This window comes from Thamnophis sirtalis, unplaced genomic scaffold (assembly GCF_051295495.1).
Source record: "Thamnophis sirtalis isolate CommonGarterSnake01/CBP01778 unplaced genomic scaffold, rThaSir2_p1.2 scaffold_3, whole genome shotgun sequence".
NCBI classification, from domain to species: Eukaryota; Metazoa; Chordata; class Lepidosauria; order Squamata; family Natricidae; genus Thamnophis; species Thamnophis sirtalis.
Window position 1 is genome coordinate 120,172,002 of NW_028261383.1, and position 18,985 is coordinate 120,190,986.

General features: G+C 37.2%; 1 protein-coding gene across 3 annotated transcripts in view; it reads right to left on the bottom strand.

The window, feature by feature from the left end:
• The window catches only part of HEXD (hexosaminidase D), a 21,916-nt gene extending 2,957 nt beyond the window's left edge, over window positions 1-18,959 (bottom strand). The window contains exons 1-13 of one of the 3 annotated variants that reach the window (XR_015695995.1): window positions 18,868-18,959; window positions 16,314-16,446; window positions 14,892-15,001; window positions 14,363-14,450; window positions 14,012-14,176; window positions 12,328-12,511; window positions 10,851-10,922; window positions 7,857-8,052; window positions 7,351-7,433; window positions 5,333-5,411; window positions 3,925-4,026; window positions 3,560-3,649; window positions 1,943-2,180 (exon numbers count right to left, since the gene is read on the bottom strand). Coding sequence is in view for 2 of the 3 variants with exons in the window: in XM_014057271.2 (XP_013912746.2) it covers window positions 2,012-2,180; window positions 3,560-3,649; window positions 3,925-4,026; window positions 5,333-5,411; window positions 7,351-7,433; window positions 7,857-8,052; window positions 10,851-10,922; window positions 12,328-12,511; window positions 14,012-14,176; window positions 14,363-14,450; window positions 14,892-15,001; window positions 16,314-16,493 (1,518 nt within the window). In the remaining variant the exon portion in view is untranslated. Of the gene's footprint in view, window positions 1-1,301; window positions 2,181-3,559; window positions 3,650-3,924; window positions 4,027-5,332; window positions 5,412-7,350; window positions 7,434-7,856; window positions 8,053-10,850; window positions 10,923-12,327; window positions 12,512-14,011; window positions 14,177-14,362; window positions 14,451-14,891; window positions 15,002-16,313; window positions 17,309-18,867 lie in introns of those variants that run through there. The other 2 variants (XM_014057272.2, XM_014057271.2) reach the window with 2 other exon arrangements.
• Between the last annotated feature and the right edge of the window lie 26 nt (window positions 18,960-18,985).

An 18,985-nucleotide genomic window follows, 5' to 3' on the forward strand; every position in this document is an offset into this window, starting at 1 on the left:
GGAAATGTGATTGTATCTCTGACTAGGATAAGACAGGCGCTCTTTTATATAGTTCTGAAAAAAAAGTCTTAACTTCAACATTTATTTATAAACATTTGCGTTGTAAACTAATCTTACAAGGCAGTTTGATTTATTGGAAAATACTATTTACCGTATTTTCACGACCAAAAGCCGCACCGCATTATAAGCCGCAGTATCAATTAACGTTAATTTTTCAAACTTTTTCCACATATAAAGCGCACCGGGTTATAAGCCGCACGTTTCCCGACGCTTCTGGACATCTGTTGCAGTCGCGAGGAGCGGAGAAGAGCGCGAAGGTTCTTGGCGCTCCAGGAAGCCCCGAAAGCAGCTGGGAGAGGCGCGCGGTTTGGTTTCTCCCTGGACGTCGCAGCAGCAGCCCCAAGCGCACCGATCTCTGTGTTTTTCGCATCGGGGCGTGCTCTTGCAGCACACCCCGATGCGAAAAACACTGAGATCGGTGAGTTTGGGGCTGCTGCTGCGACATCCAGGGAGGAGAAACCAAACCGCGCGCCTCTCCCAGCTGCTTTCGGGGCTTCCTGGAGCGCCAAGAACCTTCGCGCCCTTCTCCACACTCTCCTCGGCTCCTCACAACTGCAATAGACGTCCAGAAGCGGCTTTTGGGGCTAATGGTGATTGGATTTCCAGCTCGATAGCCCCTGCCGCTTCTGGACGTCTATTGCAGTTGTGAGGAGCCGAGGAGTGTGTGGAGAAGGGCGCGAAGGTTCTTGGTGCTCCAGGAAGCCCCGAAAGCAGCTGGGAGAGGCGCACAGTTTGGTTTCTCCTCCCTGGATGTCGCAGCAGCAGCCCCAAACTCACCGATCTCAGTGTTTTTCGCATTGGGGTGTGCTGCAAGAGCATGCCCCGATGTGAAAAACACAGAGATCGGTGTGCTTGGGGCTGCTGCTGCGACGTCCAGGGAGGAGAAACCAAACCGCGCGCCTCTCCCAGCTGCTTTCGGGGCTTCCTGGAGCGCCAAGAACCTTCGCGCCCTTCTCCACACTCTCCTCGGCTCCTCACAACTGCAATAGACGTCCAGGAGCGGCAGGGGCTATCGAGCTGGAAATCCAATCCCCATTAGCCCCATTAGCTTCTGGACATCTATTGCAGTCGCGAGGAGCGGAGAAGAGCGCGAAGGTTCTTGGCGCTCCAGGAAGCCCCGAAAGCAGCTGGGAGATCTTTTTCCACATATAAAGCGCACCGGGTTATAAGCCGCACTGCCAGTTTTGGATCAAATTTTAGGATTTTTAGTGCAGCTTATAGTCGTGAAAATACGGTAATTAAAGTTCTTGCCTGGATGAACCTTAATACTTAAAATGGAAAGGTGCCTGTTTGAAGTTAAAAGTAAAGAGTGGCTATAACAAAATTGTATATTTTTTTCTGCATTGAATATCTGGCAGAGGAACAGTTGGTGCCTTAGTAGCTGAAATCACTAAATGTTCAAATGCACAGCTTCAAGAAACTGTAATAGATGCAAGATTACTTGCAGTATAAACAGGCTTAGTTAAATGGAAGAGATTATACTCTTGTGTGCTCTCTTTCTCACATTACAATCCCATGTAAAGTTCTCTGTTAATTTGTAAATGTCCATTTTTAAGTTGTCTGTATGCTAATCCTCACTTGTTTTTTATGAATTCCTTAAAATTTTTGGTTGCATGAAGATAGTTCGTTTGCTATATCCTGAATGTCCCACCACTGTTTAGTTAGAAGATTCCTAACCATTGTAGTATTTAAGAGAGAAAAAATTTATACTTAACTTTTCTCACACTTCAGGGGAAGTATTCTAAGCATATTTACTTAAAGTGTCTGCATGATTTTTAAATTTAATTTTAAATTTAAAGCATGATAAAAAGAAGACTCATCTCTCTTATAACCCCAGACTTTCATTATAATGCCAAACGTATTAAAATTCATCTGGACATACCCTATTATTTATTTGCTTGATTCTAACTGAAAGTTGAGTTTCCAATTAGCAAAGTCATATATCAAAATGCTAAGACAGTTCCTGTACTGCACAGTTCAGATCATCTACTGTTCCTTGAAGTCTTTGAAGGCTTGGTTCGACATTTTCTTCTATCCATTCTTCTATAGCAGTGGTGTAGAAAATCTTTTTCATGGCTGTTTGCAATTCCTCTGTTAGAACAGTCCATTTGGTCAGAAGCCTAGCAAAAAAAGTGATGCCATATGTTGAATAAAATACCTTGTGCTACAAAGAATATGTACATAATAGAAGATGCAAGAAATAAGGGGAGTATAATGTGGCAGAAGTTTTCATTCTCTAGTTGATAGTCAGCATTGAATAGGACATAAAACATTACTTTTCACATTACTTTTCAATTCAATGTGTTCCCTTATTTAAGCTTCCTTCTTGTCAACTCTATTGCTTCAATTATGCAGCCTTGTTCTCCTTTGTACTGTGCAAGATTTGCTGATCTCAATTTCTCTCTACCTGGTTCTAAAGAGCCTGCTGAGAGTTACTGCAGTCAATATAGATAATACTGCCTTGAAGGCCCAGCGATCTGATTAAATACAATCTATTTCACCATGTTTCCCATCTCTGAAGTTGTTTGTGTTTCTAATGCTTTTATAATTCTACTTTCTCTCCTGTGTATTCAAGATTCTGAGATCTGAAGCGATTTGGCTGTTTCTTTTTTTTTTCTTTTATTATTTTGTTGTTCTTTTTTTTTTGTACAAGAACTTTTTATTTTCCATTTTCATAACATATAATGACATGTATACTATTATATAGCCAATATCATATTGTATTAAGTAATAATTACATCAGTTCCTCTTGCCATCAACTCCTCTATTTCTTTCTTCAGATCCTATGCGTGTTTCTTTCTCCGCAATTCAATTACTTTTATCATTTTCTGACATCTAATATCCAGTCCCATTCCATATTTTTAGTTATATCTCAGCTTTCTGCTAATTCTTTTATGTCTAGATATTAACATTTCTGCCTAGCTAAATTCACCTTTCACGTCCCATGAAGGACCAGCACTTTGTCAGCATTCTTTTTTTAAGCCTTTTAAGTTGGAAATTTAAATTTCCACAAATAATTCATGATTTCCAACAGTCCTATAGTTCGAGGAAGTTCAAAATAGGGGATAAATATATTTGTTTTTATTCATCTCTCTCCCTTTAGGTGTGTTATTTATTTGATATATACACATACAACCACATACAAGTGAATCAAATAATTTACTTTTATTAATAAGGTAATAAGGGAAATATTTTGCTATTTCTGAATTTGATTAAATTATAGACTGTGTCAGCCGACCAAAATTTACAATAACATACATAACTATATTTGAGCTGATGCACTGAAATCAATGAGATATATTTGTTATGATTAATAATATAAGTTCCATTAACTATCGGTCTAAACCTGATTGAATCTATAAAGAACCTCACTTAGGTCTCAGCATGGGATTGTCTGTATTGGTGGGTTTGGACAAGAGTGTAAACTTATAGCCATCAGTCTGTCCCAAACTAGTTTTAAAAATGCAGGCTTTGCATGAGATCACAGATCTTGAATTACCTTACGGCATCTGGCTGAAAGTGATGAATCATTATGGGATGGATCTTCTTTCTTTTTCTGTGGTAGGGACTAAACCAACCTGTAACATATCTAAAAATTCAGACTGATATGAATGAACAAAAACAATGAATTGAGAGACATCACATGTCCATTTATTCTATTAAAAATGTAGAAGGCATTTATTTATTCAGGACCATTCAACACAATATTGATACTGTTTAAATGCCATTAACCATGATGTATTTATTGGGTGATTTAATACATAACAAAATGATACTGTAATTTTATATAGATACAAATTCAATTATATATAAGAATCAACTTTTGGGGAGGGGGATGGTACAGACAACGACACAATTTCTAACCTGTTGTTTTCCAAAAGTTCATCTATTGAGGATTTGAGGTAAAACGCAATTTGAGTTACAAATGAGAGAATTTCATTTCCTGGGAAAGTCCCTGTGATACCACTGTTCAAAAAGAGAATCTGTATCAGCTTTCATAAGTGGCTAGAAAAAAACATTTTATTCATTATAAGTGACTAGATATTATATTGTTCATTTGATTGTGAATTACTCCGGGCAGTCTTTTTAAAAGGATTTAAAAAAAAATATATTAATAAAATATTAAGAAAGAATGAGCTTCCTAATAATACATTTACATCATCTTACATTATCTTTTGAGATGATGCCTGAGCCCTATTCAGATACGTATTAAATAAGGGAAGAGGATAAATCTTGGTCTTCTCTAATCAGTAGAAAAATCAATCTTTATAGATGGAAAAAATGTATAGTTGTTGACGTCCTCACAATTAAGAACTTCAGTAGCAAAAATCTCACTTGGCACAGATGTCCTTACCCTATTTGCTTATCTCTCTGCTAATAAGCTGTCATTAGTATATCCTAAGAGGAAGAATGAATAAGTGCTAAATGAATTGTTAAAGCAGAAATGGATGGCAGTTTTCTATCCAATGACAATGAACAGATTTTATCAAATCTTTCAAAATGGAAGACATATCTTTGTTTTCCTGCTGGCTTCCTCACTGATATGGAAAGTCAGCAGGAAAGGTCCCAAATTGTAATCACATGACCATGGGTACAGCAATGGTTGGAAATTCGAGCCAGTTGCTGAGTGTCCAGATCACAATCAAATGACCATGGGAATGCTGTAATGGACAAAATTTACAAGGACCCATGGTCAGTACCATTCATTCAGCACTGTTATATCTTTGAATGGTCGCTGAACAAATTAACATAACCCAAGGATTACCTCTAATTTAATTAATCTTGATTGTATTGCTAAATATTTAAGATAAGGATGTCAACTTGCAGTTCTATATCTCCTTTTTCAGTGGCCTCACTATTCCTTCAAGATGCTATTATCCTTGGAAATCAATTCCATGTAATTTAAAAAGTGCATTATGCAGATTTGCTTACTTCTAATTTAGGAGAAAGGATGTGCAAAACTCATTAACTTGATAATGGAATGTTTCAGAGAAATCTGGAACATCTCTCCCTCAAGCCATGCCATTTTGGGTGTGGTTCAACAATTTTATTAATTGTGATATCTCAAACCACTTCTCCTTTTGGAGGATTACTTTCAGAAAGAGCCAAACTGTTCCTGAAATGCCACAGTGAGGGGATTTTGGCACAATTTTAAGGCCAAAGTGTCATAGTTTTCTAGAATGTTCCGCTCTCAAATCCTTATTTTGAAGAGTAAGAGTAGATTTAATTTGTAATAATAATTCAGTAATAATGAAAAACTTGGGACTTTTACCTCATGAAGCTGTTTATTTCCAAATGGGAGAGCCCCAGTAATTTTTCTACATCTTCTCTCACTTTTTCTGAATAGCCACCTTAAAGATCCAAAGAAGAGCTTTTTTTAAGCATACAATTTGGAAAAGGAAAGAAAATTGGGTAATTATTTTGTACAGTAATTTATTACTATGATAATAGAAAATTGAGGAATGCCAAAATGTCTCATTAGTGTTCAGACATGCTCCTGCTACCACATTTCATGGTGATAATTGTAGTAAAGGTCCTGTTCAGATGTTCCTCAGTTGGACATGTGACTGTATCAGTTCTCTGGATACATCTTGCCCATCCCTCTCATATTGCTGAAAAGATGTTGATCCTATAAACACTTGAACATTTGGGATCTGTAATCTCCTTCAGATTAGATCTGTCTCTGAAGTTCTAAATAAATATGTAACTAGCTTAAAATTATTTGATAATCTTTTCTATTTGATGCTATATAGCTATTAAGGTGAACCTTGTTGACCTCACTGTTGAGGTCCAGCCCCGACTAGAATGAATGCATGAGGGTGTTTGTTGTTTTTAAATTGTTTTCTTTTATCGTTATGTGTTTTTTTTTCCTTATATTTTTTGTAAGCCGCACGGAGTCCTTTGGGATTGGGCGGCATATAAATATATTTAATAAATAAATAAACCTATGGCACAAGTGCCAGAGGTGGCAAGCAAAGCCATTTGTCAGGGCACGTGAGGTGTTGCCCTGTCAGCTGCATGCCACATGTGGTGCGCTGGCCAGCAGACTTTGGCTTTCTTTTTTGGCTGTTTTTCGCCGTCTGGAGCCTTCAGGGAAGCCGCCTGAAGGCCTGGGGGGTGTTTTCACCCTCCCCAGGCTCCTAGAAAACCACTGGAGCCTGGGGAGGGTGAAAAATGGATCCATTGTGGGCCAAACGCAGGGGGGCGGGGGTTGCGTGCATAGAATTATGGGTGTGGACATGCCCGTGCATGCCCCGCTTTTGGCATGCCATCCGAAAAAGGTTAGTCATCACTGCGATATAGGGAATATCTAAGACAGAGCTCAAATATTTAAGAGCAGTATTTCCCTGGAGTTACAAACCATTTTATCACTATCCCAAGTTCCTGTCTGTTATCTCACATGTTCATACAACAATTAGCCAAATAAAGTACTTAAATGCAGTGAAAGAACACAGCTGCCTATTATAAGTTACAAAGTATGGGTTAAATTAGAAGTGAAAAAGGTATTTCAAAGGAATGCACAATTTTTAGTATTAGTAATCCCAGTTTCCTTGAAATGTTATGGTTTAATCTAGTAAGTTATTGTAACTTTTGGGAACAATATTTTAATACATATATCATTCCAAAAATGTGGAAATTTACTGTTTTTAAGAAATTTGTTAATTTCTTAGGCATGAGGAATTGTTAAAAGGATTATTTTGAGATATTAGAAAAGTAATAGTAAGGACTGGAGTCAAGATGTGTAATATATAAGGCATTCTACTAGTAAAAATGTTTTCTTTGACACAGATTTGAACACACTTTACAAGTTTTCTTTATTTGAAATGTTGATACATTGTTTAAAACTTGATACACAAAGTATCCCTAGATTGTTCATGGTTTTTGTTGTTTATTGTGTTTTTACTTTTGATTACTTTTGTATTTTTTATAATTTGTTGGCATATTTTTTTAGTTTTAAGTGTATACTTCATTAAACTTGTAATAAATGAAATTAAAAAAATACGTTTTTACTGTGATGCTGTTTAAATGGCTGCGAGAATAACTTTGGAAACAGGAGGAACACAGGAATAGAGGTGAAGAAACTATCTCAGAAAGGACTCTTCCTAGTTCTCTTGAAAATAAAGGCGGAAAGGAGAGAAGTGTTATTAGACTTGCAAAATTCTGTTACTCTAATGTTACAACAAAGTTAGTGTTAGTACTCATGGTTGTGAGTTCCTATTTGGATGACCTCAAAGAGCTGATAGATCCTAAGCATGTGTTTAAGTGACTGAAGAAAGAACCATACTGTACCATTCTTTAATGCTTGGAGACATATGGCTAAGGATGGAATTCCCACAGGCAGAAGTTCACACAAAACGGAGAAGTGATCATACCTAAAGAAGAAAATGTAGGCCTAGTGAGGCAGTATAGCAGTAGCCCCTCAGATTGCCAAACCAATTTTAAGAGTGCCAATTTTCAATATACTAATAATGCTATAATATCTATTAATCTGTATACCATGTAGTTCAGTGGTGGGATTCATTTTTTTTTACTACCAGTTCAGTGGGTGTGGTTTGGCTTGGTGAGTGTGGCTTGATGGGCATGGCAGGGGAAGGATACTGCAAAATCCCCATTCCCTCCCCACCCCACTAACCTGCTTTCCAGCTCCGTTCTCCTGTCAAGGGCAATAAAAGATCAGCTAGGATGCTGGGAGGCAGCGGGCACGGGGCCAGCCTATTTGCCAGTTCTCCGAATTACTCAAAATTTCCACTACCAGTTCTCCAGAACTGGCTGAATACCACTTCTGATGTAGTTACCTTTGCCAGCCAGTCAGAGTGATTCCTCTTATGATACCAGCAGGACAGCTCTTAGCCACTTTCAGCCATTGCTCCTGGTTTTTAAGATGGTGTCCAATGAGTGTCAAGCACTGGTTTACTCCAGTGGCTCCTTTAAAGGCACTAGCAAACCAGAATTTTGAGAAGTTACACCTTTGGTACTTTTCAATGAGATTGGCTGCATAAAAAAAGAGACAGCAATGATACAGGTTGCATGAATTATTAAAAGACAAGGGAAAATTTATGGGAAAAATTTATGAAAAATTTGGGATGTTAAGGCCCTGTTCTTACAACTGATTTGTAATAAGTACAAACCTAAATTCAGATTAGTAATAAAGCATTACAAGCTAGTGATTCTCTGGCTCTGTCCACAGAGCTGATAAACTCAGTTAAAATGTAGGATCTGAATTTGCCTAATATTAACCGTTTTCAAATCATACCTCCAAGCACTACTGCTGCTGCTGCTTATTATTATTATATACTTTATTCATTAAAGATGAAACTCGGTCAACTGAACATTCAAAAATGCATCACAAATACCATTGACTTGTGCTAATGGTTGATATGGGTTGCTGCCAGTATCCTAGGTATCAACCCAGTACCTTAAAATATACAATGTTCCAAGTAGCGCAGTTTTTTGCAGTTCCGCTGGTGTTATTGGAGGAAGCTGCAATTTGTGGATGTATCTTGTAAAATTCTTGGACATGGTGCCAAGTGCCCCAGTGACAATGAGTATCACTGTTACATGTTTCATCCATAATCACGTGGTTTCGATGGCCAGGTTGTGATATTTCGTGATTTTTTCCAGTTCTTTTTTTTTTCAACTCTGGCATCTCCTGGTATTGCGACTTCAATAAATTGTACGTTTTGGTTTTCGACAACTGTGATACCTGGCATGTTGTGTTCCAAATGATAATCCGTCTGTATTCGAAAGTCCCATAAGATCTTCACCGTCTCATTTTCAATAACTTTTTCCACTTTATATTCCCATGACTTTCTAGATACAGATTTTCTATATCTAGATTTTTTACATAATGACCAGTGGATTAATTTAGCAACTCGGTCATGTGTAGCTTTGTAATCGGTTTGTGCAATTTTGCTGCATTCACATATTAAATATGAAACAGTTTCAACTTTGTTGTTGCAAAGTCGGCAGTATTATTATTATATACTTCATTCATTAAACATGAAACTCAGCCAACTGAACATTCAAAAATGCATTACAAATACCAGTGACTGGTGCTAAAGGTTGATACGGTTTGTTGCCAGCTTCCTAGGTATCAACCAAGTACCTTCTTAAAATATAAAATATTTCGAGTAGCGCAGTTTTTTGCAGTTCCGCTGGTGTTATTGCAGGAAGCTGCAATTTGTTGATGCATCTTGTAAAATTCTTGGACATGGTGCCAAGTGCCCTGATGACAATGGGTATCACTGTTACATGCTTCATCCATAGCTGTGTAGTTTCGATGGCCAGGTCGCGATATTTCATTTTTTTTTCTGTTCTTTTTCTTCAACTCTGGCATCTCCAGGAACAGCGATTTCAATAAACTGTACACTTTGGCCCTCTACAACCGTGATATCTGGCGTCTTGTGCTCCAAATGACGATCCGTTTGTATTCTAAAGTCCCACAAGATCTTTACCTTCTCATTTTCAATAATTTTTTCCACTTCATGTTCCCATGACTTTCTGGATACAGGTAAATCATATTTTTTACATAATGACCAGTGGATTAATTTAACAACTCGGTCATGTCTAGCTTTGTAATCAGTTTGTGCGATTTTGCTGCATTCACATATTAAATGTGAAACAGTTTTGACTTTGTTATTGCAAAGTCGGCAGTTTGGGTTGTCGGTGGATTTTTGTATCTTTGCTTTCATGGCATTAGTTTGTAGTGCTTCTTGAGCAGCCAGTATTAAACTTTCCCTTTCTTTCTTGATGGTTCCCATCTTAAGCCATGTCCATGTCAAGTTGTCACCACATTTTCCTTCAATGTTTTTCAAGCGCTGTCCATGCAAAGCTTTGGTTTTCCATCAATTTAATCTGTCATCCAGCTGTTTTTCCTTTGTTTCTGTTGTTTTTATGCTGTTCTCCATTTTCACAGCCTGCAGCAATTTTTCTGTACTTTGGTTCACATAATCATTCAAACTTCATTTTTCTTCTTCTACAGTGTGATGGATTTGCAATAGACCCCTGCCCCCTATTTTTCTTGGCAGGTACAACCTGTCAATGTCACTTCGTGGATGTAAAGCGTGGTACATATTCAAAAGTTTGCGTGTTTTCCGGTTCAGGTTTTCCAGTTCAGCCAGAGTCCAGTTGATGATTCCAGCTGAGTAGTGTATCACTGGAATTGCTCATGTATTAATGGCTTTAATTATGTTTCCAGCATTCAGCTTTGATTTTAATATTTTGCGGACCCTCCTGATGTATTCCTTTTACATTGACTCTTTGACTTTTCCATTCAAGATGTTATCTGCTTCCAATATGCCTAGGTACTTGTAACCATCATCCTTTGCTAATGCTTTCACTATATTTTCATTTCCCAGTTCTATTCCTTCTGTTTTTTCCATTTTTTCTCACCGCCTGGATAATATAGCAAAAAGGCCAGAAACACCAGCAAATGAGTTGTTTCTGTAGCAATATTTCTGCTGCTTCCACCTTGATTTAATTCTAGACTGTGTGTATGTTTCTGTGTGAGTCAGAAGCACAAAGGGTATAAAGAGAAAATAAGCTTTTTCCATTCATGTTTAGTGCCTCCGTACCCTATCAGGCCATTGCTGGTTATTGTTAAAAACTCAAGCAAAAGGGGACTGTTGCTAAACAAGCATATTCTGGCAACATCCAATGACCTTCCTCCCTAAATGGAGATTTAATCCCAATTTTAGCATAACATACTATCTGCTGAATGCAGGGCTTTGGGAAGCTGTATTTACTCTGATCATCAGGACAGTGTATTTTACCATTTTTCAAGTACAAACCTTTACTCTCCACATCAAGATCAGGAGAATAATCCCAAATCATCAGCTCTATCATTTGTGCTAGCCCAGAATCTGGAAAGAAGCAGAAACGTAAATGATTGTGAAGATCAAACTTTTGTGATGTTTGTTCTCAGTTTTGTACAAACAATTCTTCTTTCTGTAATTTAGAGAACAGTGGCTAAGATTCTAAAAAGAAAGTTCCTGCCTCTCTGAGAATGGATTAATGAAGCCAGAAATAATGTGATTTTAGCAAAACAAGTTATTTTAGCATTCACTCATGAAATAGTAAAAGATGTGGTGATTTAACAATGTGTTTCCTTTCTAACTGTTTCAAATTATTTTAATTTTAAACCAGTTCTGGATAATTATGGAAAATGTGGAGGTATACATCAAATTCTTGATCCCAACCCCAAAAATGGTTTGTGAGGGCAAGACTGAAGAAGATACCTGGCAACCTCTCAGTTCTGTATCAAATCAAAATTTTATTTACCTATAATTCAACAGTATATTTAGTGTTTTTCCAATTCATTTCATTAAGGCATTTCTATATTTTGAAATAATTTCCTATTATTTGAAGCAGCAGCGTTTATATAGTTTTGGGATTTTTATTTTCAAACTGTTTTCCTGTTCACAATAGACATTCTTGTCAGTGCTAATTATAATAATTATAGGTTTAAATGCCTTAACTGTGTATTTTCTGTGTATGGGTCTTTAGTGTTCCCAAAAACACCACACTTCAAACAGTTTAGCAATCTGACTTTATCCATCTTTTTTTAAAAATTACTAGGTTTAAGTGCTTACTTTTTATGATGTTCAGATAACAAAAATGTTGGTAGACATAGTTATTGAACATTGCATTTTTATGAAAAATGCAAAAGGCTTTTCCAAATGGTCAAAGAGCTTCATTATACATTTAGAATAACTATCTCCACCATGAAAAGAAAGGAAAATTTTCTTTATAGTTGTAATTGGTCTTTCTTCTGCAAAAGTACCTCAAACTACTTGAGAGATTATGGGATTATATATAATGTTTATATTCCCAATACAGTGCACAAAAGAATATTTGAATATTGTGCAAAAGAATGGTTGATATTTGTGTGTCCACTGGCTCTTGTTTTCAAGCAACACAATTACCAAATGTCCACATAGTATGTAGGTTTCTAAACAGCTGATCTTACCCAAATGTAGGGTGCATGTTCCTTCCTGCTCAATTTAGCTGTAGACACTATTCATAATTTATTTATCACTATTTCATACAGATAATTTCAAAAGTAGATAGTGTGTGTGAGGGACCCCAAGCAAATACGGGTAGGAGATCTGGTAGATAGGCTCTTGTCAGCAGGGACTTTCACATTAAGCAAGCCTAATGGCTTATTATTTAGTGCAAATGTGACTGATGAAAAGTGACTTCTCAGAAATCATTGAGTTTGCTCCAATATTCCAAAACTGCAGCTGGAATTCTGAACTGACTACCTACCTCTCAGAGTTTCTTTACTCATTCTCCTCAGCATGTCATCCCATACAATTGGTTTCACAGTGGGATGGGCTGAGACTATGTGACTGGCCACTGCTTTCATGTGGTCTAGGCACAACTTTTCAATAGTATTTTCTTCTTGCTGCAGCCATTCCTTGGATTCTTCCCCTTCACCAAGGTAATACACCTGAAGATATAGAGTCAATGTTTTTCTTCAATGATATTTTTCCTTTAGGGTACCTTTTATATTGCTATGTCATTTGGAAACAGGCTTTCCCAAATGATCAAGGAGCTGCTTTTCACATTCAGAATGATTATCTTTACCATGAAAATAAAGAAGGGAAAATTTCATTTATTACAGCTATTCCTTCTGTAAAATCATGTTAAAATAGAGTAATAAATGCGAAAAACGGCAAAACCCAAAATTCTAAATCTGGAAAATTGATGCAGACAAGGAAGAAATCAAAAGAAATCTGGTTTTAACACACATCTCATACCATTAGTGTACTGTTTTGCACTAACAGCAGGCAATCAACCACTCTGTGTGGCTTCATTCTTGTCAGAAATAAAGATTCTAATTTAACAAAACTGCATCTGGGAATCTTTAGCCATGTCACAGTGAGGAAACAGGTTCAACTTTTAAGTGCTTAGAGATCTGTGATTTCCCTCACTGAGAAATCTGACAAAATCCTGCAGGCATTATTAATTGTATCCCAATGTTTATGAAGTAGTAAAGTTAACTTATTCTGTGTTGTTTGTAAGAAAATATCTCATAATATCAGACAATTGCAGGATAGTAACAAGGATGGATAGGCAAAATTGTTATTATTAATCTAAGATAGGTATGAACACAATGGAAAATACATTTTCTTCCAAATATGAAACAAACCATCATCTTCCAAAGCTCTGCCCATCAATTTTACATCAGCCACTTTTTGGTGGAAATATACCATGAAATTACTCTCGGTATTGACTGAATTATGTTGTGGAATTATGTTGTTTTACAGGGTGACTAGAAAAATGTTAGTATGCTGTCTCATCTCTCTGCATGGACTTTGTGATGACCTGTTTGTCCATCTTTGCACTGTCTACCCTTTCATTTTTCCTCTCAGCCACCTCTGCTGCCAATGTCCTAATTTGGCCTATTCCACCAGCCTATGCTTTCCCTGAGCTGTTGCTATTGCACTTTTCCACTCACCCCACCCCCACTTGTGCTCAGAAAAACAGTCAGTATCTGGAACAAAACAGCTTTTGTGTTTTGTGTAGACCAAAACAACTGAAACACAGATAATTTGTTTCAGGAAAGCAGCTAGCTGAAATATATGTTTTTTGTGTTTTCACCCTTGTCTTGCAAGGAGGTTTCTTTATTTTCCTTACACCAGGGTACAATCAAAATAACAGAAAAATAAATGGCAAGTGGCTAAAATAAAAGATATAAAAGTGTAAGTTTTGATGCATAACAAAAGCTGATCAGAATGATCCCATGAAAGATGGCATGAAGAGAAACATTAAAACAGCCTCGAGTAGCCCCAGGGCGAGACTGACAACAAATAAATTTAACAAATAAATAATTTAACAACAACAAAAATCCTACAAGGAAACATAATAAAGTGCCAGACGGTTATGACCACTGCTAAATGGCCCTGTCTTCCCTGATCAAATTCAGGTTCATGTTTCCAAGCATTACCTCATCACAGCCAATGTGAAACCAACGGAGATCGTCATGCAGTGCCATTACTTGCTGTATCATTGCAATAACCAATTTCAAGGAATCCTCTTTATGGGGGTTCACTGTGTTGGGGAACATTGCCACTTCTCGGAGGTGACAGAATTCTTTGTGCTTCAAAACAAACTGCAGGAGAAGCAAGAACCAGAGGTAGTAATCCATAAACCAAAGCAAATATAGTAGAGTAATCCAGAAGATTGCATAGCTACAAATGCAAGTCTGTATAGATAAATATATCAACCAAACAACTCAGAATTACAAAAAATAAAACAAACAGTGGTGAAACATCCCTAACTAGGAGCTGGCACTTACCTCCATATGTCCAAACGTCTGTATTAAGGGGATAACCTCTAAATCATGCGACTTTGCCAGCTTTAAAATCTCTTTAACCTCAGCGGGACTAGAAGGAAAAACATTTATTAATAAATTATACCTTTGATGCCAGGTTTATTTTGTTTAGAATTCCATCTTACATGGATGTGTTTCCTTTGCATAGTGGACAGATTACATCTACATTACGTGTCCATACCTGCAACAAATTTAAACTAAATATTAGATACTCTAGATCAGGGCTGTCAAACTCCCAGCCGTGGACCGGATGTGTCATGCGCTGCCTAAGCGCGATTTGCTCTAGAGTTTAAACCACTATCCAGTACACAGCAAATAAAAGAAATTAGAACTAAATGGAATTGTTTTTCAGGGCTATTCAAAAAATAAAGAGTTTGTCCCTCAGTAGTAAATTTACGTACAGCTCTATAAAACTCAGATTTCAGTGAAGCAAGAGAACCAGAGACTATATCTAAATGTTGGCTCTTCTGAGACGACCGGCTGGCTAACATACCTGTATGCATCATTTGATCGGAGTGGCTTCAGTTCTCCATCATAAGGGTACATATCCTCATATTCAAGGAGAATACCATTTGCACCCAGCTCATGGAGCAATGGGAAGATCTGTTGGTTACATAAAACATCTCAAATCTCTAGTCAGTGGTGAATTGCTACATTTAATTTTATAAGAAAACAATGGCCTTAGAAAATGCCTCCCAGATATATTGATCCCTAGGCTTTGATCTTGGGAGATAGCATGTTTTAGCTCCCTTGTTTCTGCCCTGTTTAAAAAAATAAAGCAAGCAAAGAGCAGAATCTACCTTGGCATTTTCCTTTCTTATTGAGAAACTATAAACCTTATGCGTACAGCACAAAAATGAGGAAGAAGCAGCTTTCTTCTCGCAAAATGCTAGAAGCCAGGTTCATACATTTCAAGTGAATGTGGGAGATTCAGGACAACTAATAGGAACAACACATACAACATTTAATGGATGCAATGGAAAGATGATGGTTGGAAAACATGATCCTAAGGTGGGAGGGATTAGATAAATTCACAGAAGATAATGGCTAATAGTCATGATGGTTACATAATACAGGTAGTCCTTCATTTATAACCATTTGCTTAGTGACTGTTAAAAGAGACAGATCTCTCTGGAGATTATTTATAAACCAGATACCCAGTTCTGACGGTCATCCCACTGTATTACTTCACCAGACTTCAAGAGCTCAGCAACTGGAATGCATTTATGGCCATTTGCAATCTCATCTAGTCATTTGACCATGTTTTATTACATATTTTGTCAAAAACTGGCATTTATTTCAGATTTTTGGCAAAGACACAACCATAGCAAACTATTGATTTGCTTAATGACTGTAGCATTCACTTAGTGACCACAGCAGAAAAAGTTATAAAAATCTGCTTAGTCACATGGTTGACTCAAGTTACAACCATCGTGAATTACAACATGATGGGCAGGTCCCATTATGATCATAACTCAAGGATTACTGCACTTGAGACAATAAATCGCTGGGGAAAATAGGTGCGAAATGCTGCCAGAGACATTTACTTATTTAGTGTGGTATTAGAAAGACGGGTATCCTAATCCAGCACAACTCTTGAGTTCTTCCTAATGTCACATTTCAAAGCCAGTTATAGCTGATTTAGAAGCCATTATTTCTAAAGTATTATTTTCCAGGGCATTGTCCTTTTTAATTACATAGTTAACTGAATTGTAGTAACACTGCAGCTACTCTATACAAAATAAATCTAGGAATGTTACTGTAATTGGTTGACTGATTGATTACACTTATCTGCCACCAGATTCCTATTGAACTCTCCTTGGCAATTATACAATTTATAGATTGAAGACTACTTTTTTGAGCTGGGTGGAGCTAGAAATCAGTTCCTCAATTATACATATAAAGACTGTGTTACCTCTGCCAGGTATGAGACTCTGGGTGGAGCCCCCTTGAGATCCAGATGCACCAGGCGCAATTCAAAGGGAGGTGAAACCATCATTATATTTTCTTCTGCATTTGCTGTCGGCAGTACACCAATTAATGATATACTGGAAAAGAGGAGTTGCATTATCACTTGCCTCATTTGCCCCATCATTAATTAAGATAATAGAAAGTTGCCACAAAACCACATTTTGTGAGTCTTTATTCTTACAAGAGGGCACAATGTCAAAATAAGCAACATTTGTATTTTCTTCATGGCTTTTACAAAGCAAATACCATAGGTGACCATCCTAATATATAAGTGGAAGCACGCTTTCAATCACTTCACCCTTACAACATGGGTCAGAAAAAGGAATGTCAAATTAAACCTTGAATCTTAAGTAAATATGGTCTGAGTCTTATTGTTGACAATCACTAGCTTCTTGTTTTCTTTTTAAAAATACATATTTTAATATATTTATGCCTTTGAATCTCTACCTGCAAGCATTTTTTTTCAGTAATGGTTTGGGAGAAGCATAATGCTACTAGTCTGAGAGTGTTACCACACTGATTATCCTGCCTCATAATTACGAGGCCATTTAGTTACATAAAGCTCTTCACTCCAAGGATGTTATGATAAGAGACTGATGTTTTGAAGCTGTCAGAGAAGAAATAGTTCAAGTTCTTGTTATATGCCTAATCTTTCCCACATACAGGTAGTCCTCAACTTACAACAGTTCATTTAGTGACTTCAAAGCTCCAACAGTACTGAAAAAATGATTTATGGCCATTTTTCACACTTATGACTATTGCAGCATTCCCATGGTCACATGATCAACACTCAAGACACTTGACAACTGACTCATTTTTAAGATGGTTGCAGTGTCCCGGGTTATTTGATCCCCTTTTGCAACCTTCTGATCAGCAAAGTCAATGTTAAGCGAGAGTGACTTAACAACTGTGTTACTAACTTATCACCTGAAGTGATTAACTTAATAACTGTGTCAAGAAAAGTCATTAAAAGGGGGAAAGCTCACTTGACCGATGTTTTAACAACAGAAATTTTGAGCTTAATTGTAGTCATAACTTGAGAACTACCTGTATTCCTATTTTCTTCTCATCTTCAAGCCATAAGCCTCAATCATCTCAAAGAGCAAATTTGTCACTTAGGTCAGTATAGGATGACATAAATTTTCCATTACAACTGAAAGGCATGTTTCTTTGAAAAAAGCTACATCACATTCAGAGAGTCTTCTCTCCAAGTAAAAATTGCTGCTTTATAGCTTAATTTTATTTATTAGCATTCCATTAAAGTTACTGAGCCACTTTGTAATAATCTAAAAGAAAATAGATATTAGGGAAACAGTTGTACTAATATTTTAAAATTTGACATATCACTAAATCTAAAAGTTTCAAGACATTTTACAATAGACAGCCATCAATAAAGGAGGATATTTTATATTTGACGCAGGAAACTGCTTCATGCCAAATTCAGAACATTGATAGCTCAGCATGTCAACCCAAAGTCGCTTCTGAGTTAAAATCCTGGTGATTCATACATTTTTTGTAGCATGATTGACCTAGTCTGCTATGAAATTTTTCTAGGATGTTTTCAAATTTCCAAGCCTAATGTTTCTTTATTGTCTCCCATTCAAGCAGCAACTAGATATTATCCTACTTAATGTTTTGAGAATCAGTCAAGAACCTGGCCATTAACAAAAGGCTCAACATATCTGGAATACCATGTTTGATGTTCTCTCAGCCCTATCTAAAGATGCCAGGGGTGCAACCTGAGATTTTATGCATGCAAAGTATATCATATACATTGCAGTTATATAATATGCAATACATGCCAAATTATTGGGACATATTGGGGAAAACCCTATTAAATAAATCAATTTCTGCATACATATGCTTTAGAATATGTTTATATTTATTTATTTATTAGATTTACAAGCCACCCAATGTCAGAGTGACTCTAAAAAATAGAAAAACATTTTTTTTTAAAGAGCCTAAACATCCAGACAATCTGCACATCAAACCTTACCCACAAGGTCTAGGAGAATAACCACATTCAGAAGACTTCCTACGAGAACTTAAGGATCTTTAGAAGTTGTTAAAATTAAGAGCAGGTCACAAATAGTAATAATAAATACAACAATCAATTTGTTCTCAAGGACTTCACACGTTACCCGTGTTAAGGTAACAGCGTGAAATGGGTATATGTCTTCATATTGCAGGTGACTTTCAACTCTGGGACAGCTGCAACTCGGACTAGCAAAACCTCCACGCCCTTCTCCAAGAGCAAACTGGTGTCCTGAATTCACCCCTTTGCAGGGTCCCATCTCCTTGCAGACAAGACAGCAGAAGCCACAGGAAAAAAAATAACCAGAGTAAATGCAACCTTTTAGATATATTGTTCATGGCTCAAGCCCCAGCCCCTATCCGGCGATCGCTCGTTCGCTCGCTCTCTTTTCTTTTAAGCTCTCTGCACACCTGCTTCCGAATAACCTTATCGCAGCGGACGCCCCTCTCCAACAACTGCTCACCTTTCCATCGCCTCTGGCTTGTGTTCGGCTGCTCTAGGCTGGATTGAGCATGCCTGACCGCTCGCGTTCTCCAAGCTCAATAGCGGCTCCCTGAGCTTCCGGGTCGGATGCTGTGAAA